The sequence below is a fragment of the Phoca vitulina genome, unplaced genomic scaffold, assembly GCF_004348235.1.
Source record: "Phoca vitulina isolate PV1807 unplaced genomic scaffold, GSC_HSeal_1.0 scaffold4, whole genome shotgun sequence".
In the NCBI taxonomy this organism is placed as follows: Eukaryota; Metazoa; Chordata; class Mammalia; order Carnivora; family Phocidae; genus Phoca; species Phoca vitulina.
In genome coordinates, this window is record NW_022589707.1 from 62,315,893 (window position 1) to 62,338,376 (window position 22,484).

A 22,484-nucleotide genomic window follows, 5' to 3' on the forward strand; every position below is an offset into this window, starting at 1 on the left:
TTAAAAGAAATGAACTATGCAATAACATCATGTGTCTTTAAAACAGGAGTGGAGCAAAAGAAGTACAAACAATACACACTTTATGATTCCATTTGCATGAGATTCAAGAACAGGCAAAACCAATCTCCTGTGATAAGAAGTGGTTGCCCCTGCCTGGGATTGGGAGGATTGACTGGGAAAGGGTATGAGAGAATGTTCTGGGGTGTTGCAAGTGTTCTAATCCTTGATTGGAATGGTGCTGTACACTTAAGATATATTATGAGCCTTTTATTAAATTAAATCTCGATTGAAATATGTACGTATGTATACATGTAAATAAATACACATACTTAAATTTCTAATCTAATAAAGGAATCTATTGCAAGGAGCCAGGCTCCCCTCAGTCCACTGAATTTCACTTTGTCTCTGCCCTTCAAATACTTGGACTTCGTGCTTTCATAATGGAGTGATGCTGCAAGTTTGAACCTTGTGCAATCACCCCCAGGTCATTTTCCTCTAGCTTGCCCACTTCCCATCACCGACACAATGCCGCATCTAGTCACTCTGGCCAAGACAGGAGAAAGTTTGGGAGGCAGGTTCAACCTGGTGGGGAATTCCTCTCCCCCGCACACTTTCCAACACAGGGCTGTGGGTCACAGCCTGTGGGGCATGAATCAGCCTCCCGGGCTCCGCACAGGCACGCTCCGCCCCGTCCGGGGTCGGGAGGACACTCACCCTACATAAAGCAGGCACCCACCACATCGGCACCCAGGCTGCCTGGAGGCTGGACTCCGTGCACCCTCTTCCCGCCGGCACATTCAAGGAACGCCTCGCCCCCAGGGCCACTCAAACCCGACAGCATGGACTCTACTCGCCCCCTCGGGCTGTTGCTTCTGCCTTTGCTCCTGATGGGGACCGCGCTGGGCAACGGTGCTCAGGAGGAGCCAGGTATTGGCGGGTCCGGGACCCCCTCTTTGCGCCGGGCTTCCGCCCCGCAGTAGGCAGCGCGGGCGCTGCGGCTGTGGGGTCCCCTGCACCCGCTCTCTCCGCCCGGCTTTCCCCGGGCCCCTGTTGCACAGGGCGCGTCTAGGAGCCGCGGGAAGGGATATTCGTGCCGAAGTTTGTACTTTCTCTCTGGGCAAACCCCCCTGGGCTGGGAAACGGAGGGACAGAAGTCCCTGGGAAGCCTCTACCTTCCCGGGGACGTGGCTGACCTCCTTCCCTCTCTCAGGCTCTCCTGCTCCTCCAGAAGGAAACAATGCAGACATCTGCCTCCTGTCCCCCGACGTGGGGCCGTGCCGGGCCCGGATCCCCAGTTACTACTACGACAGGTACACGCAGAGCTGCCGCATGTTCTTCTACGGGGGCTGCCAGGGCAACGCCAACAATTTCGAAACTTTGGAGGACTGCAACGAAGCTTGCTGGAGGATAGAGAGTAAGTGGCCGCGCTCAAGCTCAGAACCCTTGCACGGCTCCTTACACAGAAGGGCTGCTAGTAAATTAATTTCCCAGATCCCATTTTCCGCAGTAAGTCGTAGCCTGCATTTTCTCAAACATTAAGTAAGGCTAACTTATTATTTCCAGAAAGTAATCACAAGTTTACACTGGCTAACAAATTTCTCTCCTAAGTGGCATTTATCATAATTCAGTGTCCGCGCAGACTCAGGGCAAGAGTTCACCGTAGGGCATAATGATGCAGGGGTATGATGTATTATTGGGTGCCACATAGGTACTTTTCTTTATCACTAGTTCTAAACCTATGGTTTTTATGCCTCCTCGAGAGCACCATTTCCTCGTGTCAATTACCCATCAATCTGAAATACTTTCAGCGGATTTTATTGTTAAAGTGTGATTTAGCTAACTGTAACTTTTCCTTTTGTCCCCTGACACCCAAACTTGTTTTGGGTTAGTACAGGGATATAGTAGAGATTCATGATCATGGTTTCTATTTCATTTTAATCATATTTATTGTATTTATTAAGGCCAGTAACAAAACATGGGACTTTGCCATTCAAGGAACTAAGCCAAGGAAAAATGTGTATGTATTCCTGTGAATAAGTTTGATTAACTTCATATGTAGAAAAATCAGAGCACCCTGAGAGAACAGAGAGAATTTCCACTGAATTTGGCTGACTCAGGTCTGGAGCCACTATTAAAAAAAAAAAAAAAAAAGAGCTGAATACCTGGATTAAGGAAAAGTCTTTTGGGGATTTACTATCCCAGTACTAAATGTGATACTGTTTTCTCCTTAGTTGTTTCTGAAAATACAGTAAAGTTTTGAAGTTAATACTAAGTATTACTTACTAAAAGCAAGTAATACTAAGTCATACTAAGAAAGCTAATTTTTGACTAGCATTGTTTTATGCCCTCCTTTTCCTAGAAGTTCCCAAAATTTGCAGGTTGGAAGTCAGTGAGGGGCAGTGTGGAGCGCGCACAGGAGAGTATTTCTTCAATCTAAGTTCCATGACATGTGAAAAATTCATATCTGGCGGGTGTCACAGCAATAAGAACAGGTTCCCGGATGAGGATACTTGTATGGGCTTCTGTGCACCAAAGAAAAGTAAATACTATTTTTATGGGGTTTCTATTTCATTTCTTTAAGATCTTAGGGTGAAAAGATAAATAATTTGATGTATAATTAACATGCCTTGTGTTCTGATGATTTCACATACAGTAGGATATCAGTCCTACTATATATATGTGCCCTGTGAGGGAGTATTATTATTTCCCCATTTACATATGAGAGTACAGGCTACCAGAGGTAAATGACTTGCTAAGTTCTCAGGGCTAGGAAGTCTCAGGGCTAGGAAGTTTTTGCTTCCTGTTCTGGATTGTTTCTTTAGAACTATTTCTCATTTACTTAATTTACACATAAAAATTACAGTATTCTGGGGGTGCCTGGGTGGCTCAGTCGGTTAAGCATCCAACTCTTGATTTAGGCTCAGGTCATGATCTCAGGGTCCTGGGATTGAGCCCTAAGGTGGGCTCCATGCCCAGTGTGGAGATGATCTCTCTCTGTCTCCCTCTGCCCCCTCCACCCCCTCTTGCTCTCTCTCTCTCAACTAAATAAAACCTTTAAATTAATCACAGTATTCTGAACGCCATGACCTCAGGGTTGTAAGGAATCACTTGTGTATAGGAGATAGCGGAATATATACAGACCTCAGATGGTGAATCTTGATAATTTCTGTCTAAAGTCTTCAGCTAGATTTCTGCATCCTTTAGCAACTGCAAACTGCAGGACAAAGACCTCTCTATCCTTCCTTTTTCCACTCCGATTTCTTATCTACATCCCCACCCCCTCAGTCCTGAAATGATGGCTTACTTGGGCAATACTTTTGTAGAGAGAGACAATACAGACATTTTCCCTAGGCACAGCGGAGACACACATACCCAAAGATATATTAACTTAACAAACAAGGAAAACTTGCTTTGGGAGAGATCCGAGGAAGCTCTATAGCTATACTGTGTGCAAAAGCTTGTGTTAATGAGGAGATGGTTGTTGCTTGTTTCCTTAAATTTTTTGTATAAAGGTAAATGTTCCAGTGCCTACTTGGGAATTACATAAATGTATTCTTGATTAATGATGGAAGGAGAGCTGATAAAAACATTTAAAATAAACCTACCAACACAAGAAGGTTTACTAAAGCATGTCATATATCAATCCTTGAAACCCAGCCGATTTCTACCTGACCATATCTGTTCCTTGGGTTTAATTTCTTAACACATTCAAATGATACAAGGACATAGCTTCAGAAGAAATTCTCTCCACTTTATAAAAACTTTAGAATTAACAAACTAGAGCATGTAAGCTTTCTTGAAAATTGAGACACAATTTTTAAATGGTTTAGTATGATATTTTGAATTCAGAATGAAGCTTCAGTGGGATTAGATTTTCTTCAGTTACTTCAGTAATCATCACAGTTTATTAATTTTGGTATTATTGCATTTCTAATTTTGTTTTCCTTTTCATCAAGTTCCGTCATACTGTCACAGTCCGAAAGATGGGGGACTATGCTCTGCTAATGTGACTCGCTATTATTTTAATCCAAGACACAAAGCCTGTGAGACCTTCACTTATACTGGCTGTGGAGGGAATGACAATAACTTTGTTAACATGGAGGACTGCACATATGCTTGTATAAAAGGTAGGTCTTTTTCTTATTCAATTTTTAAACTAATTTTATAAATAATTCATAAGCAAAATTATATTTTATATATCCATGTTCCTAATAGCATATTGCCATTTCTAGACCACTTCTACATAAAGAGCACTTTAGTACTGATCGATTTGGTTAAATGCTCATACTGCCTAGCTCCCAAAGACCGTAACTGTATCCTTGCCTTTTAGAGGTAGAAAGTTATTGAGTGGATAGTGAGTAAAACTGACTTTATAATCATTAAAAATAGTTGAGGTGAGTGTGTAAGCATATTGGAAATGTTGATTATTTAAAGTAAGCCTATGGACTGGAGATATATGATATTTATTTTTATTTTGTTGACTTCAGCTGTGAGGAAGCAAAAGGATAAGAAGACGCCAAAGATTGTCTTTGCTCATAGAAGGGTGAAAACTTGGAAGAAGTAATTTTAACCTTTTTCCCTATATGTCATCTTGTGGAGCTATTGCCTCTATGGTTATATCTGAAGAAGAATATGGTGATATGGGGAAATGAATCATTAATGATTTATACACCAGTTTTTATTGCTACAGGTTACTTTTTTGTGTATTTTTACACATAACTAGCTGCTATTCAAATGTGAATCTATTATTTTTAATTTACTGTTCACATATATTTTAATGTAGTTGAATTCTTACTGTGCATAAGATATAAAAGCAAATATGATTCACCCAGTTCTTGGAGTTGTTCTTCACGATTTCAGAAGGTGATAGTAACTGAAAAGCATGAGACAATATAGTCATGTTCTCTTAACACATATGATCATAAAAAGGACCAGCAAATACATTTTATTTTGCATTTAAAAGTTGATTATATTTTAGGTCCAAGGAAACAAACTTGCAGATTTACCAACACTTTAGAAAATATTACAAGTGCTGTTATATAGACATGACTAACTTCTTTATCTACTGTGTCATTTAGAAGATAATAAAATAACTTTTTTGAATAAGAAGTTAGTAAATTTATTAAAATCAGAAATGCTTTCTTCTGGGGATAAAATTCTCTCTCTCTCTTTATCTACCTTGCCACCCATCCATCCTCACTCACATGTATGTATTTGTTTATACATATAGATCTTACATTACTTCCAAAGATATTTAGATTGGAAACCACTAAAATTGTTAAAATTTTTGAACTGTTCAAGGCATTCACTTAAATTACAGACCATGAATTTAGTAATTTAAATTCTACTAATGAATTATTCTTGATAAATGTGATCATTCCAGTTAAAGTTTTTTCTTTTCTCTGTAATAAGAATATTTTTAAAAATTCCTACATTTTCATGGCAAGATCAATATATTTAAAATATGCCCCCAATCTAGCAAAATTGTAAGTGCATTTGCCCTTCACTTGAGCAGTCCCTCTTTTAAAAATCTATCCCAGGGGCACCTGGGTGGCTCAGTTGTTAGGCGTCTGCCTTCGGCTCAGGTCATGGTCCCAGGGTCCTGGGATCGAGTCCCACATTGGGCTCCCCGCTTGGTGGGGAGCCTGCTTCCCCCTCTCTCTCTGCCTGCCGCTCCCCCTACTTGTGCTCTCTCTCGCTCAAATAAATAAATAAAATCTTTAAAAAAAAATCTATCCCAGAGGTATTGTGACAAAAATACAAAATGGTATATTCCTGAGGACATTCATTGATGTATTATTTGGAAGAATCAAAAACTGGAAACAAACCAGATAATCATCAGTAGGGGATTGAAGAAATGGATGAAAAATGAGCAAAATATCTATATATGGATATCATCTGATCCTCAGAATACATTTTAAAAAAGGGTCTAGAACAACATGAATAAATACACACATCACAGAGGACATAAAGATACTAAAAATAGTTACCTACAGCAGGAAGGAGGAAACAGGATGGGACAGGCATGGAGATAAAATTTATGTGAATATACCTTATTATATACTTGTGATCTTAGGCCATATAAACATTTTGCATAATAAGAAAGCAAAATTAAAAAGAATAGAAAGCATTCCTTCTACAATTGAAAACAAACCAAAACAATTGAACCCAAATGAATATCAGATAATTGCCTAACTACAGAGAGAATACATAATTATTTCTGGTGACTTTCAAAGCCAGTATTTTGACTATCTTTTAAGGGATATAATCTAAGGGTCAAATAAATTGTGAAGAAATCTGAAAATACGTTTAGTAGTCTTATTAGTAATATTGATATTGTTATTTTGAACTTACATAGAATGCTACATTATACTATATATTCTGTAAGAAAATATAAGAATTTATTTCTTTAGAAGTCAAGATTTTCAGTGTTAAGAGAAAAAGTATGAAATTAAGAAATTAAGAAAAAATCTTTAACATTTAAATTGGAATATAAATATTAGCATGAAATCAAAATTTATTTTCTCTTTGGGAAAAAAAAGTATTTTCCACTCTCTCATTGAAAAGTCCTTGAAGCAATGACAATCCAGTAAGTACACCTCCCATTCAGATTGTGGTCTCTAAATATGATTTCTCATTAAGAAGAACCAGGTCTCTTAGGAGAAATCACTGAATCCAGGTCTGGGACAGGAAATATATAAGATGAACCTGGGCCATCTTATTCCAGATAGCAAGAAGCTATTTGAATCATGTCACAAAAACAGGAGAGTAACATTAAGGGCCTTTCAGTGATCTAAAATGAGGCAAGATGGGGGCACCTAGGTGGCTCAGTCGTTAAGCATCTGCCTTCGGCTCAGGTTATGATCCCAGGGTCCTGGAATCGAGCCCCGCATGAGGCTCCCTGCTCGGCGGTAAGCCTGCTTCTCCCTCTCCCACTCCCCTGCTTGTGTTCCCTTTCTCGCTGTCTCTCTGTCAAAAAATAAATAAAATCGTAAAAAAAAATAAATAAAATGAGGCACTATGAACATCAAAACAAATGACTGCAATATATATAAATATATAAAAATGAGTACAAAACAAGTTAATAATTACACACACATACACACCTCCTTGGTCACTTTCGGAGGTTGCTAGGGCACTCTCTCATTACTTTGAAAAATGATAAATTAGCAGAAAGAATAAAGCATTTATCCTTTTTTGTTTATCCTTAAAATTATACCAGGAAACTAACTAGTATATGGAAGCTATTCACAGAAGAATCTCACCTACCACATGCACTAAAATGTGAGAAGATAGCTCTAATGAAAGTATACATCTGGGTAATGATCATCTGTGGATGCTAAAACCATGGCATGAAAGGTTGATGGAGAAATTAGGCTTATGTCTCTGAATCCATGGATGATTTTAACATTAATAAAAATGTGCCAATAGACATTACTTGCTTCTTGATATGATGCAATAAGTAATGCACACCTCCTCCCCATGAAGGAATCTTGCAGAAAGAAAAAAGAAAAAATTGAACCAGAAGTTAATCAAACCTCTAGATCTCACTATCATATTGCCAGATCATGAGGCAATATTGGGGATAAAGGCACAATTTACAAGAAACCAGGGAAGGTCAATCGGCCAAATCCATAATGTTGGACACTCTATAGGACAGATACGTTAGGTTCTCCAAGAAACCAGTGACGTTTTTAAAAGGAGTGGGAGGAGGAGTGCTTTCATAGCTTCTATATGGGATGTAACCAAAAAGCAGCATATCACTAAAAGGTTTTTGTTTGAGTAAGGCCTGTATTTGGACTACTTTTGGTGGCTTTTGAGAATGATTACAACAGAAGGATCTTATGTGCTCTGGGATTGTCCAGTGAGTGATACAGAGCCTTTGCGAATTCTGGGGATTCCTCGTGCTACAGGGAAGCTTGATTTGGTATTTGCTCCCTTTAACTCCCCTGCAGCCAAAGACCTCAGGAGATTGCTCAGCCTACATTCAGGCTACAGCTGTAGCTGTCTGTTCAGGTTGGGTAGGAATTAGAGCCTCTGGAAAACAATTTTCTAATGCCCCAAACGTCTGCCATTTTATTTTAATGAGGAAATATATAAAGCTGTCGTAGGTCATCCTGCAGTCTAAGGGAAATTCCTTCTTGCCACAATCAGCCTGAAGACAAGTCACTGCTGTGGTTTTACCAGACAGACTGATTAAAAGGAATGTCTCATTGTGGGACACAAAATGACGCAAAAAAGAATGGGCTGGCTTTTAATAAAATAGTCTTTTATTGAAAAAAAAATTACTCTGGACCACCACTCATTCCTCCCCTATGCACACACACTGTCACATGTTGAACCACAGAAACTGCAATGGAGCCTTTAAGATTGCCTGGATCACAGTATCTCCAAGTATACATCCTATCTCTGCTGACAGTCTTGTAGACATTTAGCTAACAATATTATTCAGTAAGAGAATGTCCTCTGGAGTGTCTGTCCTTGTATTATTATAGTGGCTGCACAAGCTTATCTTTATAGGCTTCATGTTTCCAGTAAAATATAGGTCTTGTGATAAAAATAAGCAAAGGCAGAAAAGTACAGCTTGTAGTTTTAAGATATTCTTTGTCTAGATATTCTGTTATAAGTCTAGAATGGAGGCAAGCAGATGTGGGAATCGGATTCATCCCAAATTATTTCTCCCTTCACTCAGTATTCAATTGGTCACCAAGTGTATGTATTCAAGTCTACACTAATGCTGCTATCTTATTCCAGGAAAATTAATACATTCTCCCAAGTTTCCTTCCTGCCTGTCTGCTCCCTATCCAGTCATCCACGCTGATGCCAGAGTAATCTTTCTGAAAAAAAAAAAAAAAATCGTATCAGGTTACTACTCTTAAAACTCTTCAGTGGTTTCCTATTGGATCTTCATGTTAATTGTCAAAGTTCCTACTGTGCCATTTAAGTCTTCTTACAACTGGACCATGACATTCCTCTCCAGATTTATCTCCCCCCATTCCACTATCACCTGTAAGCTACAATTCAGTTTGCACTAAATTACGGTCAATTTCCAAAGAATGTCATACTGCTTTGGTTTTTTGTAATGTAGTTAACAAATTTTGTGTGTGAGAACCACCCAGGGAGCCAGGCCTAAGGCAGGGTCCTATGCCCCATGCCCTGGAGTTTTGATTTAGTGGGTTTGAGGTGGCAGAGATGTACACTACAAACAATGACTGCAGATGATTAGGAGGTACACTTGTGTCATACTTTGAGGAACACTATTTTATGCCAGTGTAAGGTTTTTTTCCTTTGAAACGAATATCATTCCCTCCTTACTATGCTCTTGATAAGCTGAATCTTCTGGTTGGCACAGCATTCCTTGGCCTACCTCGAGCAGACCTGACCATGTGCCCTGTGGGTTTGCCTGTATCTAGTACAGCTTCCCGGTTGCACTAATACAGCACTTAATTGTTTTCCTAGGAGTTTTATTGTTAGGGTGTTCAAGTTTTTCATGCAAAATTGATAGATTATATTTCGATTTTAAAATGGGTTATTATACATATTGCATACTGTATACATTAAAAGTATATAAAAGGATAAAAAGAAAAATAATCCAGAATTTCAGCACTAGATGTTTATCAACCACATTTCTGTTTCTTTGAAGTGGAAGTAGCTCAGTCAAGAGGTATAAACATGCTAATGGTCTCAGAATGTACTGACCAATTACATTCAAGTTATATCAGCTTATCACCATCTAAGAATCTAAGAATGTATGCAAATGCCCAATACATTGGGTTTTAAAGGAACAGAAAAACAAATCACTCTTTGTTACAATAAAATGGTAGCTCATCATTATTTTAATTGGTATTTCCAGGATTATTACTAAGGTTGAACCTTTAAAAATTTTATGTTTTCTTCCATTAAAGGTTAATACTTCCCTTTAAACTTAGCTTAAAATTTTAAACATAAAAATAGAGCTTAAATTTTACAATTTAATTTTAATCGTGAAAGGTTTCAAATGTACAGAAAATTACAGGAAACTAGTATAATCAACCCAGTTTAACAAACATGATAGGAGTTTGCCAGATCTGTTTCAGGCGCTTTTTCTATTTTAACAGAACTCAAGACTCAAAATGCACCTCTTTCTTATTTCTTCTCACTTTCATGAGAAGCAACTGCTCTCCTGATGTTGGGAGTGTATACTTTCTGTGCATATTTCAATGCTTGTATTATAAATATAATAACCCATAGCAATATGAAGTATCATTCTTTGTGTTTCAGAGTTACTTATATATGGTGTCACACCATGTGTATCCATTGCCATCATGCATTTTTACTATTATGTTTCAGATATACCCTATAAATCCATATTGTTTCATGAAGATCTGCTTCATTTATTTTCTAGTATTCCATTACATAAATATAGCACAGTGTGTTCATTTCCCTGTTGATGGCTATTTAGTTTAGTCCCAAATTTTGGTTATTACAATATTTATATACATAGCTCATTGTACATATATATGTGAAAGTGAAATAGCTAAAAACATATCCATTTGACCTACTATATTTTGCCAAATTGCTCTCCAAATATTTGTAGCCAGCAATGTATAAGAATTTATATTTCTTCAAGTTTTTTTTACAACATTGTGCATTACTGAAGTCTTTACTACCATTCATATAAATGAGAAGTTGTACTTCATTACTGTTTTCATTTTTATTTTGATTAGTAATGGGATTGAAAATTATTTTTTTCACATTTTATTGGCTATTCTTCTTCTATAAATTGCCTCTTTATACTCCTTTCCCATTTTTCCAGTTTACTCTGTGTCTTTTATTATTAACATGTATTTTTTATGCATCCTGAGTAAGAATTCCTTGTTATATGATTTACAGATACCTTCTTCCAATTTGTGGAAAAAGTGATGTTATTTGGTTTTTCTGCCTGTTGGATTATGATGTTACATTACTGCATGAAGTGTCAGAAAGCTGGGTTAATTTAACACTTTCTCAACTCTTAAATTGATTATGTGACCTCATTACAGGAAAGCAGAGAGTATGATATTTGTGCCAAAGTCCAGGAGATCAGGAGATATTTCCTCAGTAAAACACAGTAACATTTGAACAAAGAGATAACAAAGGTTTTATGTACAATAAGAAATATTATATTGGATATAAAAAGCAATATTGGAAGAAATATTGGCTAAGAATTTCTCCAAACTAATTAAAACACATATGACTACACATTCAAGAACCTCTATATACCCCAAACAGAATACAAAACCAAACAAACAAAACACAACTAGGCACATCATAGTTAAACTTATGAAAGCTAAAAACAGACTGACAATCTTTGCATACCTAGAAAAACAGAGATAATACCTCCAAATGAGCATCAAAAAGACTAATGACTGACATTTCAACAGGAACTATGGATGTCAGAAAATGAAAGATTAACATTAAAGCGCTAAAGGAAAACAAACAAACCCTGCAAACCAATATTCTATATCCAGCAAAAAATCCTTCAAAATCGAAGGATAAGTAAAGATGTTTACAGTTAAACACAGCTGAGAGAATTTGTTGCCAGCAAATCTGCACTACAAGAAACATTACCGGGAGTTCTGAAGGAAAATGATCCCAGATGGAAGCACATAACTGCAAAATGGAATGAGAGCACTTGAAGATGTAAACATGGAAAACTATAAATGAGCTCAGAGTGGGACGTGAGCCATGGCGGGGATGCTCCCCCAGGCTGCAGCAAGCTGTACCAGGAGAAGCTGACCCTGGGGATCACCTGCAGCCTAGAATCTTCCCCAGGTGTGACAGAAGTCACTATCTTAGAAAAGCCACCTGCTGAGTGTCATATGATTTCCTCATAGGAACAACAACAACAACAACAAAACTGTGTGCTACCTGAGAATGTGAAGTATTTTTACCTGATGACAAATGGCTTCCACATGACATGGAGCATGAAGCTTGATGAGCACACCATTCCACTGGGCAGCATGGCAATTAACAGCATCTCAAAACCGACTCAACCCAACCTGTCTTCTGTGTATGCACTCCCTAATGCACCAACTCTGCAGACCTGGAAGTTGATGCACTTGGAGCCAGTGAGAACCAGCCAGAGAAGCCTCACTTGGATTCTCCCAGTGTGGTTTTTGAGCTGGATCCTTGCAATCTGAATGGGGAGGTTGGCCTTGTCTACAAAAGAGGAAAACCAGCATTCACGAGACACTGAGATCTGGTTCCTGGACAGAGCGTTATACTGGCATTTTCTCACGGCTACCTTTACCACTTACTATTGCCTCCTCATCATGCACCTGGGCCTGCCGCAGTGGTAGTATGCCTTCACCAGCTACGGCATTAGCTCACAGGCCAAGCAATGGTTCAACCTGCATAAACCTATCACCTACAACCCCAACCTGCTCGCAGAAGAGACCAATTCCTTTGTGAACAAGCTGGATCCCAGCAAAGTGTTCAAGAGCAAGAACAAGACCTTGCTCCCTAAAAAGAAAGGGCTTATCCAGCCTGCAGTTGGCCAGAAAGGGCCCTCAGGTCCTCCCTCCAGCTCTAAATCCTCTTCTAGCCCCAGAAACCCTGTCCAGAAATGAGCATCCCCACCTCCCAACAGCCCCATAGCGGATGATTTCCATGCACAGATGGCCCAAGCCTCAGATTCTGTGTGTGGCACCACAGGCCTCTTCCTATCCGAGAGCCAAATCCTATGCTTTTTACTCCCTTTGGCATTAGCCAGGAGTTCAAGGGCATACTCAGGTCTCCCTTAGAGTCCTTTCCTCAGTCCCTGCCCCTGAAAGCTGTGGAACTTGTTTAAGTAACTAAATAGATCTGTTAAGAACTTTCCTCTCTTTCCACCCTCAACCCTCTACACCCTTCAGCAGTGATTAGAGAAGTCCCCCAAAGAAACCACTGGTTTTGAGCCATGAGGCATTGGAACTGTGCTGTTCAATTGGTAACCACTAGCCACATGTGGCTATTTAAACTATATTAAAAATTCAGTTCCTCAATCACATTAGGTACATTGTGAGTATTCATGTGGCTAATAGATTCTATATTAGACAACACAGAGATAATGGAACATTTCCATCATCACAGAAAGTTGTGTTGGGCAGCACTGCATTAGAATATTTTCATGCTGCCCTTTCTCAGTTTGTTTTTGTTAGAGAATGGGGATACCTTAATTTGATGGGTCATAATGTTCCATGAAAATTCTTGAAGATACAATTGTATATGTTCTTTTTATTTTTATAAGGAATTCTCACTCTACTCCTTTTTAGTTTCCTACAGCTTATTGTTTCCAGTAAAAAAAAAAAAAACCCACAAAACATTCTGTTTAAAATTATTAACTATTATATCTTATACATATAAAACCTTATATTTAAAATATATGAAATTGATGGCACCAAAGGTGTTTTGGTTAATGGAATTAAACTATTTTAGTTTCTTGTATGCCTTGGGAAGTATTACAACTTACCATGTAGAATTCATATAGTGATTTTAAGAATAATCAATGAAATGACAAAAAAATATATATCTAGAAAGCTAATAGAGGAAAGAATGAATAAAAAAATGGAACAATGATTAATCCAAAGGAAGGCCAGAAAAGATAAATGAAGAAACAAAGATGAAACAATTAGAAAATCATGGCAAGATGGTTGACTCAAACTCAGCCATCTCAGTAATATGAAATGTAAATTGACTAAGCACTCCAGTTAAAGGGAGAACGATCAGGTTAGATTAACAAACAAAAAAAATAAAAATTCAAAATTTAACTCAATACTGTTTACAAGAGACATACTTTATATACAGTTACAAATATCTGAAAGAAAAAGGTGAAAATGCATACCATGCAATCAAAAATCAAAATAAAGCTGTTGTAGTCTATCAACAGAAGAGAAAGAAGAGTGACAAGAATTAACTAAGTTTATGAGGAACACTTCACAATGATAACCAACAGGAGGAAATAATAATTATAAATGTTTACACATTTATTAAAAAGGTTAATACATTGAAGGAAACACAGAGAACTAAAAAGAAATACAAATCTATGATTGTAATTTGATATTTTAAAACTTTTTAGTAAATGAACAAGAAAAAAATTAAAGACATAAGAAATTTAAACAACACAATGAACAGTACACCCAACATAATCAGAATAAACATTTTCAAGTGCATTTGGAATATTTACCAAATGGACCATTTGCTGATCTATGTAGGCAATGTACATAGGTAGATTCCAAAGAACTGATATCCTATAGAGTAACTAGAAATCAATATAAGATTATTGGGAAATATCTAAGGGTTTGGAGATTAAACACACTATTATATAACACATGTCAAAAAAGAAATCACAATGAATTATATTTTAAATTGAATGAAAAAAATCTGACGTATCAGAAATTCTGAGATGCATTTAAAATGGTGACCAAAGGGAAATTTTTAGCTCTAAATTAGTATATTAAGAAGAAAGTTTGAAAATCCAATCTACTATCTCAAGAAACTAGAAAATTAACTATAAATTAAACATATTTAAATACTCCTTAAAAAGTAGAAGGAAGTTAATAAAAATAACAGTAATTAAAATTTCAAAAAGCAGACATAATTTTTAAAAAGATTTTATTCATTTATTTGAGAGAGAGTGAGAACAAGAGTGAGAAAGAGAGAGCACAGTGGGGAGAGGGAGAAGCAGACTCCCTGCTGAGCAGGGAGCTGGATGCAGATTTGGGACTTGATCCCAGGACCTTGGGGTCATGACCTGAGCCGAAGGCAGACACTTAACTGACTGAACCACCCAGACACCCCAAAAGGCAGACATAATTTTAAAGAAAATAAATGCAGACAAAAATTGTTTCTCAAAAAAGATTAATGAAGTATTTTTTTTAATAGCAAGATATTAAAGAAAGAGGAAGAATATAAATTATCAACATAGGGGCGCCTGGGTGGCTCACTCGGTTAAGAGGCTGCCTTCGGCTCAGGTCATGATCCCAGGGTCCTGGGATCAAGTCCCAAATCTGCATCCGGCTCCCTGCTCAGCAGGGAGTCTGCTCCTCCCTCTCCCTCTGCCTCTCTCCCTGCTTGTGCTCTCTCTCTCTCTCTTAAATAAATGAGTAAATAACAAAAATCCTTTAAAAAAATTATCAATATAGTAAGTAGAAAAACAGACATTACAAATTCTAAAGATACTGAAAATAGAACTAATGGTTATTAACAAATTAATACCAATAAATTTGATAACTTAGATAAAATAAGTGAATACCTTTAAAACCACATATAACAAAACATGAATAACTCTATCATTTGAGGGGTCCAGTGCAAAATGAGGAGTTTCTTTGTTCAAACATTAATAAAAAATTTAAAGATGTTGAGAATGAAGCATTAAATTAAGTGTAAGACATTTATAAGTGCATGTGACTTCACAGGCTCTATGCCCATGAAGCTAGACTTGCTTCCAAAACTGACATAAAAATAGATAGAAATTCTGCTTATTCCTATATCCATTAAAGAAAATGAAGCCACAATTTTAAACTTTCCAGAGATTTAACATGAAATAATCCCAATTTGAGAAATCACTTCCAACAAATAATTAAAAAGGAACACTTCCCATTTCTTGTGTTTCTCATAGGGTAATAATTGGCAAGGGCATTGCAAGGAAGCAAAATTCCATGCCAATTTCTTCCTTGTGAATAGATGCACAAAACTTGAGCAAATATTACCAAATCAAATCCAGCAATATATAATACCTCATGACTAAGTGAAGTGTATTCCAGTGGTGTAAGATAGTTTTCAACATAAGAGAAATCAATAATTGTAACTGACCACATTAACAAAATAAATGACAAAAATTATACAATCATCTTAATAGATGCAGAAAAGGCATTTGATAAAATTGAACATCAATTCATGATAAAAAATAATCTCACAAATAGGAATAAAAGACATCCTCTTTCATCTGAAAAAGCATGTCCACAAAAACCTATGGTTAAATTATAATAAATAATGAAATATTGAACACTTTCCCTAAGAATTTGGAATAAGACAAATTGGTCCAATGCCATCAATTCTATTCAAATTTTATTGGAACTCCTAAACACTGTAAAAATTCAAGAGAAGAACATAAAATCTATGTTCGGACAGAAAAAAGTAAAACCATCATAATTTTCAGTAACATATTGAATATTTAGAAAATATAAAGGAATCTACAAATGATTAGAATTTGTAAGTGAATTTAGCAAGGTCACTGGATACAAGATCAATATAAAAAACAAATTATATTTCTACATACTAGGAACAAGGAATTAGAAAATGAGATATAAAGATACATAAACAAGTTTCCAAGAAATTAAATGCCTAGGAATAAATGTAACACAATTGAAGACTACAGTCATTGCTGAAAGAAATTAAAGCAGACCTAAATAAACAGTAATGAATCAATTGTATACTCGTTGAAAAAAATGGACCTTACATAGTAAACAAAATCAACTGGAAATAGGGCATACGCTGAAATGTGAAAGCTAAACCATCGTCAGGACCTTGGGGTAGTTAAAGGACATAGGAATCAAAAACACACTACATGGGCACCTGGGTGGCTCAGTCGGTTAAGCGACTGCCTTCAGCTCATTGGGCTGCCTGCTCAGCAGAGAGTCAGCTTCTCCCTCTCCCTCTGCCTGCCGCTCTGCCTACTTGTGCTCTCTCTCTCTCTGTGTCAAATAAATAAACAAAATCTTAAAAAAAAAAACAACACACTATAAAAGATAGTTGGTGAATTGGTGAACTTCATAAAAATTAAGATGTTCTATTCATCAAAAGAGATTTTAAAAGTAAAAAGTAAACTGAACACTGGAAAAAGTTTTCAGTGCATATATCGCACAAAGAACCCATATCCAGAATATAAAAAATTTCTAACATATCAACAGGTAAAAAACAATAAAAAAGATAATGGGACAGAAATATGAACAGATTCTGTATAAAAAAGAATGTAGAAATTGCAGATAAACATATAAAAAGGCGATCAACAGAATTAGCCACCAGGAATACATTTGAAAGCCATAATAAAATACTACTACACACCCACAAGCCTGATTAAAATTAAAAGAACTAACAATATCTGGTGTTGGCAAGGATGTACAGGAAAGCAGGCTATCACACATTGCTGAAAGGAGTATAAATCGATAGAACCATTTTGGACAATTCTTTGGCAGAATCTACTAATGCTGATCATGTGTATACCCATACTACCCAGCAATTATACTTCTAAGTATATGTGCAACAGAAATATTATTGTGTATGTCTATCAAAAGATGTGTAAAAATGGTCATTTTACCTTTATTCATAATAGTAAAAATCTAGAAACATTCCAACTATCCATCAACTTGATAGTGAATAAATAGTACCTAGTAATGGAAAAAAAACCCCACAACTACTGAACACAACAACATAGATAAATCTAGCAGACACAATATTGAGTCAAAAAACATACATATTGTGTAGTTTCATTTATATGATGGTCAAGAATAGGCAAAACTAATCTATTGTGATAAAGGTCAGAAGTGTAGTTACTCTTGGGGTGCCTGGGTGGCTCAGTCGTTAAGCGTCTGCCTTCGGCTTGGGTCATGATCCCAGGATCCTGGGAACGAGCCCCGCATTAGGCTCCCTGCTCGGTGGGAAGCCTGCTTCTCCCTCTCTCACTCCCCCTGCTTGTGTTCCCTCTCCTGCTGTGTCTCTCTTTGTCAAATAAATAAATAAAATTAAAAAAAAAAAAAGTAGTGTAGTTACTCTTTATTTTGATAAATGTCAGAAGAAAGTGTATTGACCTTAAAAGGAAATGAGGTAGGCTTCTGGAGTGGTGATAATAGTTTATATCTCAATCTGGATGGTGGTTTTGTAGGGGCATAAATTAGTAAAAAATCACTTTTTGTATTTTACTGTATGTCTTATAACTCAGTTTCAAAAAGCATTATGAAAAAATATTTTTAAAAAGATTCAGAATGGCTAAAATTAACATCAGGAAATGACAGATGTTGGTGAGGATGCAGAGAAAGGGGAACCCTCCTACACTGTTGGTGGGAATGCAAGCTGGTGCAGCCACTCTGGAAAACAGTATGGGGGTTCCTCAAAAAGTTGAAAATAGAGCTACCCTACAACCCAGCAATTGCACTACTGGGTATTTACCCCAAAGATACAAATGTAGTGATCCGAAGGGGTATGTGCACCCTGATGTTTATAGCGGCAATGTCCACAATAGCCAAACTATGGAAAGAGCCAAGACGTCCATCGACAGATGAATGGATAAAGAAGATGTGGTATATATATACAATGGAATATTATGCAACCATCAAAAAAATGAAATCTTGCCATTTGCAACAACGTGGATGGAACTAGAGGGTACTATGCTAAGCGAAATAAGTCAATCAGAGAAAGATAAGTATATGATCTCACTGATATGAAGAATTCTTAATCTCAGGAAACAAACTGAGTGTTGCTGGAGTGGGGGGTGGGGTGGGAGGGATGGGGTGGCTGTGTGATAGACATTGGGGAGGGTATGTGCTATGGTGAGCGCTGTGAATTGTGTAAGACTGATGAATCACAGACCTGTACCTCTGAAACAAATAATACATTATATGTTTAAAAAAAAAAAAAAAAGAAGTTAGTAGGAAGGGAAAAATGAAGGGGGGGAAATCGGAGGGGGAGACAAACCATGAGAGACTATGGACTCTGAGAAACAAACTGAGGGTTCTAGAGGGGAGGGGGGCTGGGGGGATGGTTTAGCCTGATGATGGGTATTAAAGAGGGCACGTATTGAATGGAGCACTGGGTGTTATATGCAAACAATGAATCACGGAACACTACATCAAAAGCTAATGATATAATGTATGGTGATTAACATAACATAATAAAATAAAATAAATAAAAGCAGATTCAAATGTGAGATTTGCAAGATGATAAGTTAGAACTGATTCCAAGGGTTTTTTGTTGTTTGTTTGTTTTTTTTTTTTTTGGCCTACAATCTGGAAAGATAGCATTATCATTAACTGAGATAGGGAATGGTATGGGTGGAATATATATTATGGGTTAGATTGAAAGCTCAGTGTTGAACATGCTGAGTTTGAGATACCTATCAGATCTCCAATTCAAGGTGTACTTGGTAAAAGGGCCTGGAGTTTAGGAGCAAACTGTCAACTGGCATATAGATGACATTTTTAGCCTTTAGATTGAATGCCATCACCAAGGGAATAAGGATAGATAGCGAATATAAGCAAGGATGGATCTCTGGTGCACTGTCATGTCAAAGAGTGGGAAGAAGGGAAATGCAATGCAAGGTAATGGAAACTGAGAAGGAGCCACTAATGAGGAGTGTTATGTCCTAGAAACCAAATAATGAAAATATATCAAGGAGATGAGCATGATTAACTTCATCAGATGCCATTGATAAGTAAGGTGAGGAATGAGAATTTAATATTAGTTTAGCAATGAGGATACTATTGATGACCTTGGAAAAAGCAGTTTAGGTGACATAGAAGGAATGCAAATCTGAATGGAGTAATTTGAAAGAGAAGGAGAAAGGTGCACTTGGAGACATTCCTGTAGACACCTCTTTCAAGGAGTTGTGATGCAAAGGAGAGTGAGGGAAAAGTTATGCCACCTAGAAATGGGACCAAGAATTTTTTTTTTTTTATATGTTAGGAGAAATGACATATTTATATGCTGAGGGGAATGATCTAGTAAAGAGCTGATATAGGAAAGAAAGAAAAATTGAAGCTATATTTTTGGGTAGGCAACAGGAGATGGGCTCTAGAGCACAAGCCAGGAGATCTGCCTCAGACTGGCTCATGGGTAGCTGATCTGTAGTAACACATAGGAAAGCCAAGTATGTGAGTGCAGATACTTGTAAGTGAGGAAATGTGGTGGTTGGAGTCTGCGGAAGTTCTCTTCCAATTGCTTAATTTTCTCAGTAAGGAAGCATGTCATCAGCTGGAGGTGAGGAAGGGAGAGGAAGTTTAAGTGGTTTCAGGAAAGTAGAGAAGATATGCAGTATTCTTTCAGGAGAAGAGGAGGATGAATAGACTTGTGACATATATATCGATGATCTGATAGCATTGATGGCTCACCTGAAGTGTGTGGTCACGAATATGGTTTTGAATTCTTCTACAGTTATTACCAGCTCATGGGGTTAACATAAAGCAAGAGGAGAGATTAATTTAACCTGGGTTGTGATTTTTTTGTGAAGTTAGCACAATATTGAGAGTTTCACAGGATAGAGTTATGGAAATGAGAGAAGAACAGATGCAGGATATGATTATAATTACTATCTATGAAATTTAAGCTAGACGAAGAAAGAGTGAAAAGTGGTAGGTTCAATAGACTCTCAGTCTATTGTATATTGCTATTAAAATATATTGCTGAGAAGGAAGGTAATAATAAGGATTAGAGCAGAAATAAATGACATAGAAACTAAGCAACAACAATAGAACAGATCAATGAAACCAGGAGCTGTTTCTTTGAAAAAAAAAATCAATAAAATTGATAAACCTCTAGCCAGACTTATCAAGAAAAAAAGAGAAAGGACTCAAATAAAATCACAAATGAGAGAGGAGAAATAACAACCAACACCACACAAATACAATCATAAGAAATTATTATGAAAAACTATATGCTGGGGCACCTCAGTGGTGCAGTCAGTAGGTTGAGCATCTGACTTTTGGTTTCCGCCCAGGTTGTGATCTCATAGTTGTGAGATCAAGCCCAGAGTCAGGCTCAGCATGGAGTCTGCTTGAGATTCTCTCTCTCTCTCCCTCTCCCTCTGCCCCTCCTGCTCATGCTCTCTCTCAAATAAATAAATAAATCTTAAAAAAAAAAAAAGAAAAACCATATGCCAACAAATTGGACAACTTAGAAGAAATGGATAAATTCCTATAAAAATATAATCTATCAAAATTGAAACAGGAAGAAATAGAAAATTTGAAAGGAACCAATAACCAGCAAAGAAATTGAGTCAGTAATCAAGAAACTCCCAAAAAACAAAAGTCCAGGATCAGATGGTTTTACAGGTTAATTCTACCAAACATTTAAAGAAGAGTTAATACCTACTCTTCTCAAACTATTCCAAAAATAAGAAAAGGAAGGAAAACTTCCACATTTATCTTATGAGGACTGCATTACCTTGATACCAAAACCAGATAAAAACAACAGTAAAAAGGAGAATTACAGGTCAATATCTTTGATGAACAAAGATGCAAAAATTCTCAGTAAAATACTAGCAAACCAAATTCAACAATATATTTTAAAAAATCATTCACCACAATCAAGTAGGATTTATTCCTAGGTTGCCAGGGTGGTTCAATATTTGCAAATCAATGTGATACATCACATTAATAAGAGAAAGGTTAAGAACCATATGATCATTTCAATTAGATGCAGAAAAAGCATTTGACAAAGCATAACATCCATTCATGATAAAAACTCACAATAAAGTAGGTTAAGAGGGAACATACCTCAACACAATAAAGACCATCTGTGAAAACCCACAGCTAACATCATCTTTAATGAACTGAGAACTTTTCCCATAAGGTCAAGAACAAGACAGGGATATCTACTCTCACCACTTTTATTCTACATGGTACCAGAAATCCTAGCCACAGCAATCAAACAACAAAAAGAAATAAAAGGCATCCAAATCGGTAAGAAAGAAGTAAAATTTTCACTATTTGCAGATGACATGATACCGTATATAGGAAACCCAAAAGACTCCACCAAAAACTGCTAGAACTGGTAAACGGATTCAGTAAAGTCACAGGATACAAAAATCAATGTACAGAAATCTATTGCATTTCTATACACCAATATTGAAACAGCAGAAAGAGACATTAAGAAAGCAATCCTATTTACAATTGCACCCAAAATAACAATATACCTAGGAATAAACTTAACCAAAGAGGTGAAAGACCTGTATTCTGAAACTATAGAACACTGAAAAAAAAAAAAACTGAAAACAACTCAGAGAAATAGACATTCCATGCTCATGGATTAGAAGAACAAATATTGTTAAAATGTCTATACTCCCCAAAGCAATCTACACATTTAATGCAATCCCCATCAAAATACCACCAGCATTTTTCAGAGAACAAACAATTCTAAAATTTGTATGGAACCAGGAAAGACCCCAAATAGCCAAAGCAACCCTGAAAAAGAAAAGCAAAGCTGGGAATCACAATTCCGGACTTCAAGTTATATTACAAAGCTGGAGTGATCAAAACAGTATGGTACTGGCACAAAAAGAGACACACAGATCAATAGAACAGAATATAAAATCCAGAAATAAACCCACAATTATGTGGTCAATTAATCTTTGACAAAGCAGGAAAGAATATACAATGGGAAAAGACAGTCTCTTCAATAAACAGTGTTGGGAAAACTGGACAGCAAGATGCAAAAGAATGAAACCAGACCACTTTCTTAAACCATACACAAAAATAATTTGAAAAAATTCAAGA

General features: G+C 36.8%; 1 protein-coding gene and 1 pseudogene across 1 annotated transcript; both read left to right on the plus strand.

Annotated features, from left to right (window-relative positions):
* The first annotated feature begins 632 nt into the window (after window positions 1–632).
* TFPI2 (tissue factor pathway inhibitor 2) lies at window positions 633–5,040 on the plus strand. Its single transcript, XM_032401253.1, has 5 exons — window positions 633–927; window positions 1,211–1,414; window positions 2,360–2,539; window positions 3,957–4,127; window positions 4,488–5,040. Exons 1-5 carry the CDS (start codon window positions 840–842, stop codon window positions 4,562–4,564), a joined length of 720 nt encoding a protein of 239 aa, XP_032257144.1. The 5' UTR covers window positions 633–839; the 3' UTR covers window positions 4,565–5,040.
* A 6,683-nt stretch (window positions 5,041–11,723) lies between these two features.
* LOC116630555 lies at window positions 11,724–12,590 on the plus strand (annotated as a pseudogene).
* Window positions 12,591–22,484: the final 9,894 nt, after the last annotated feature.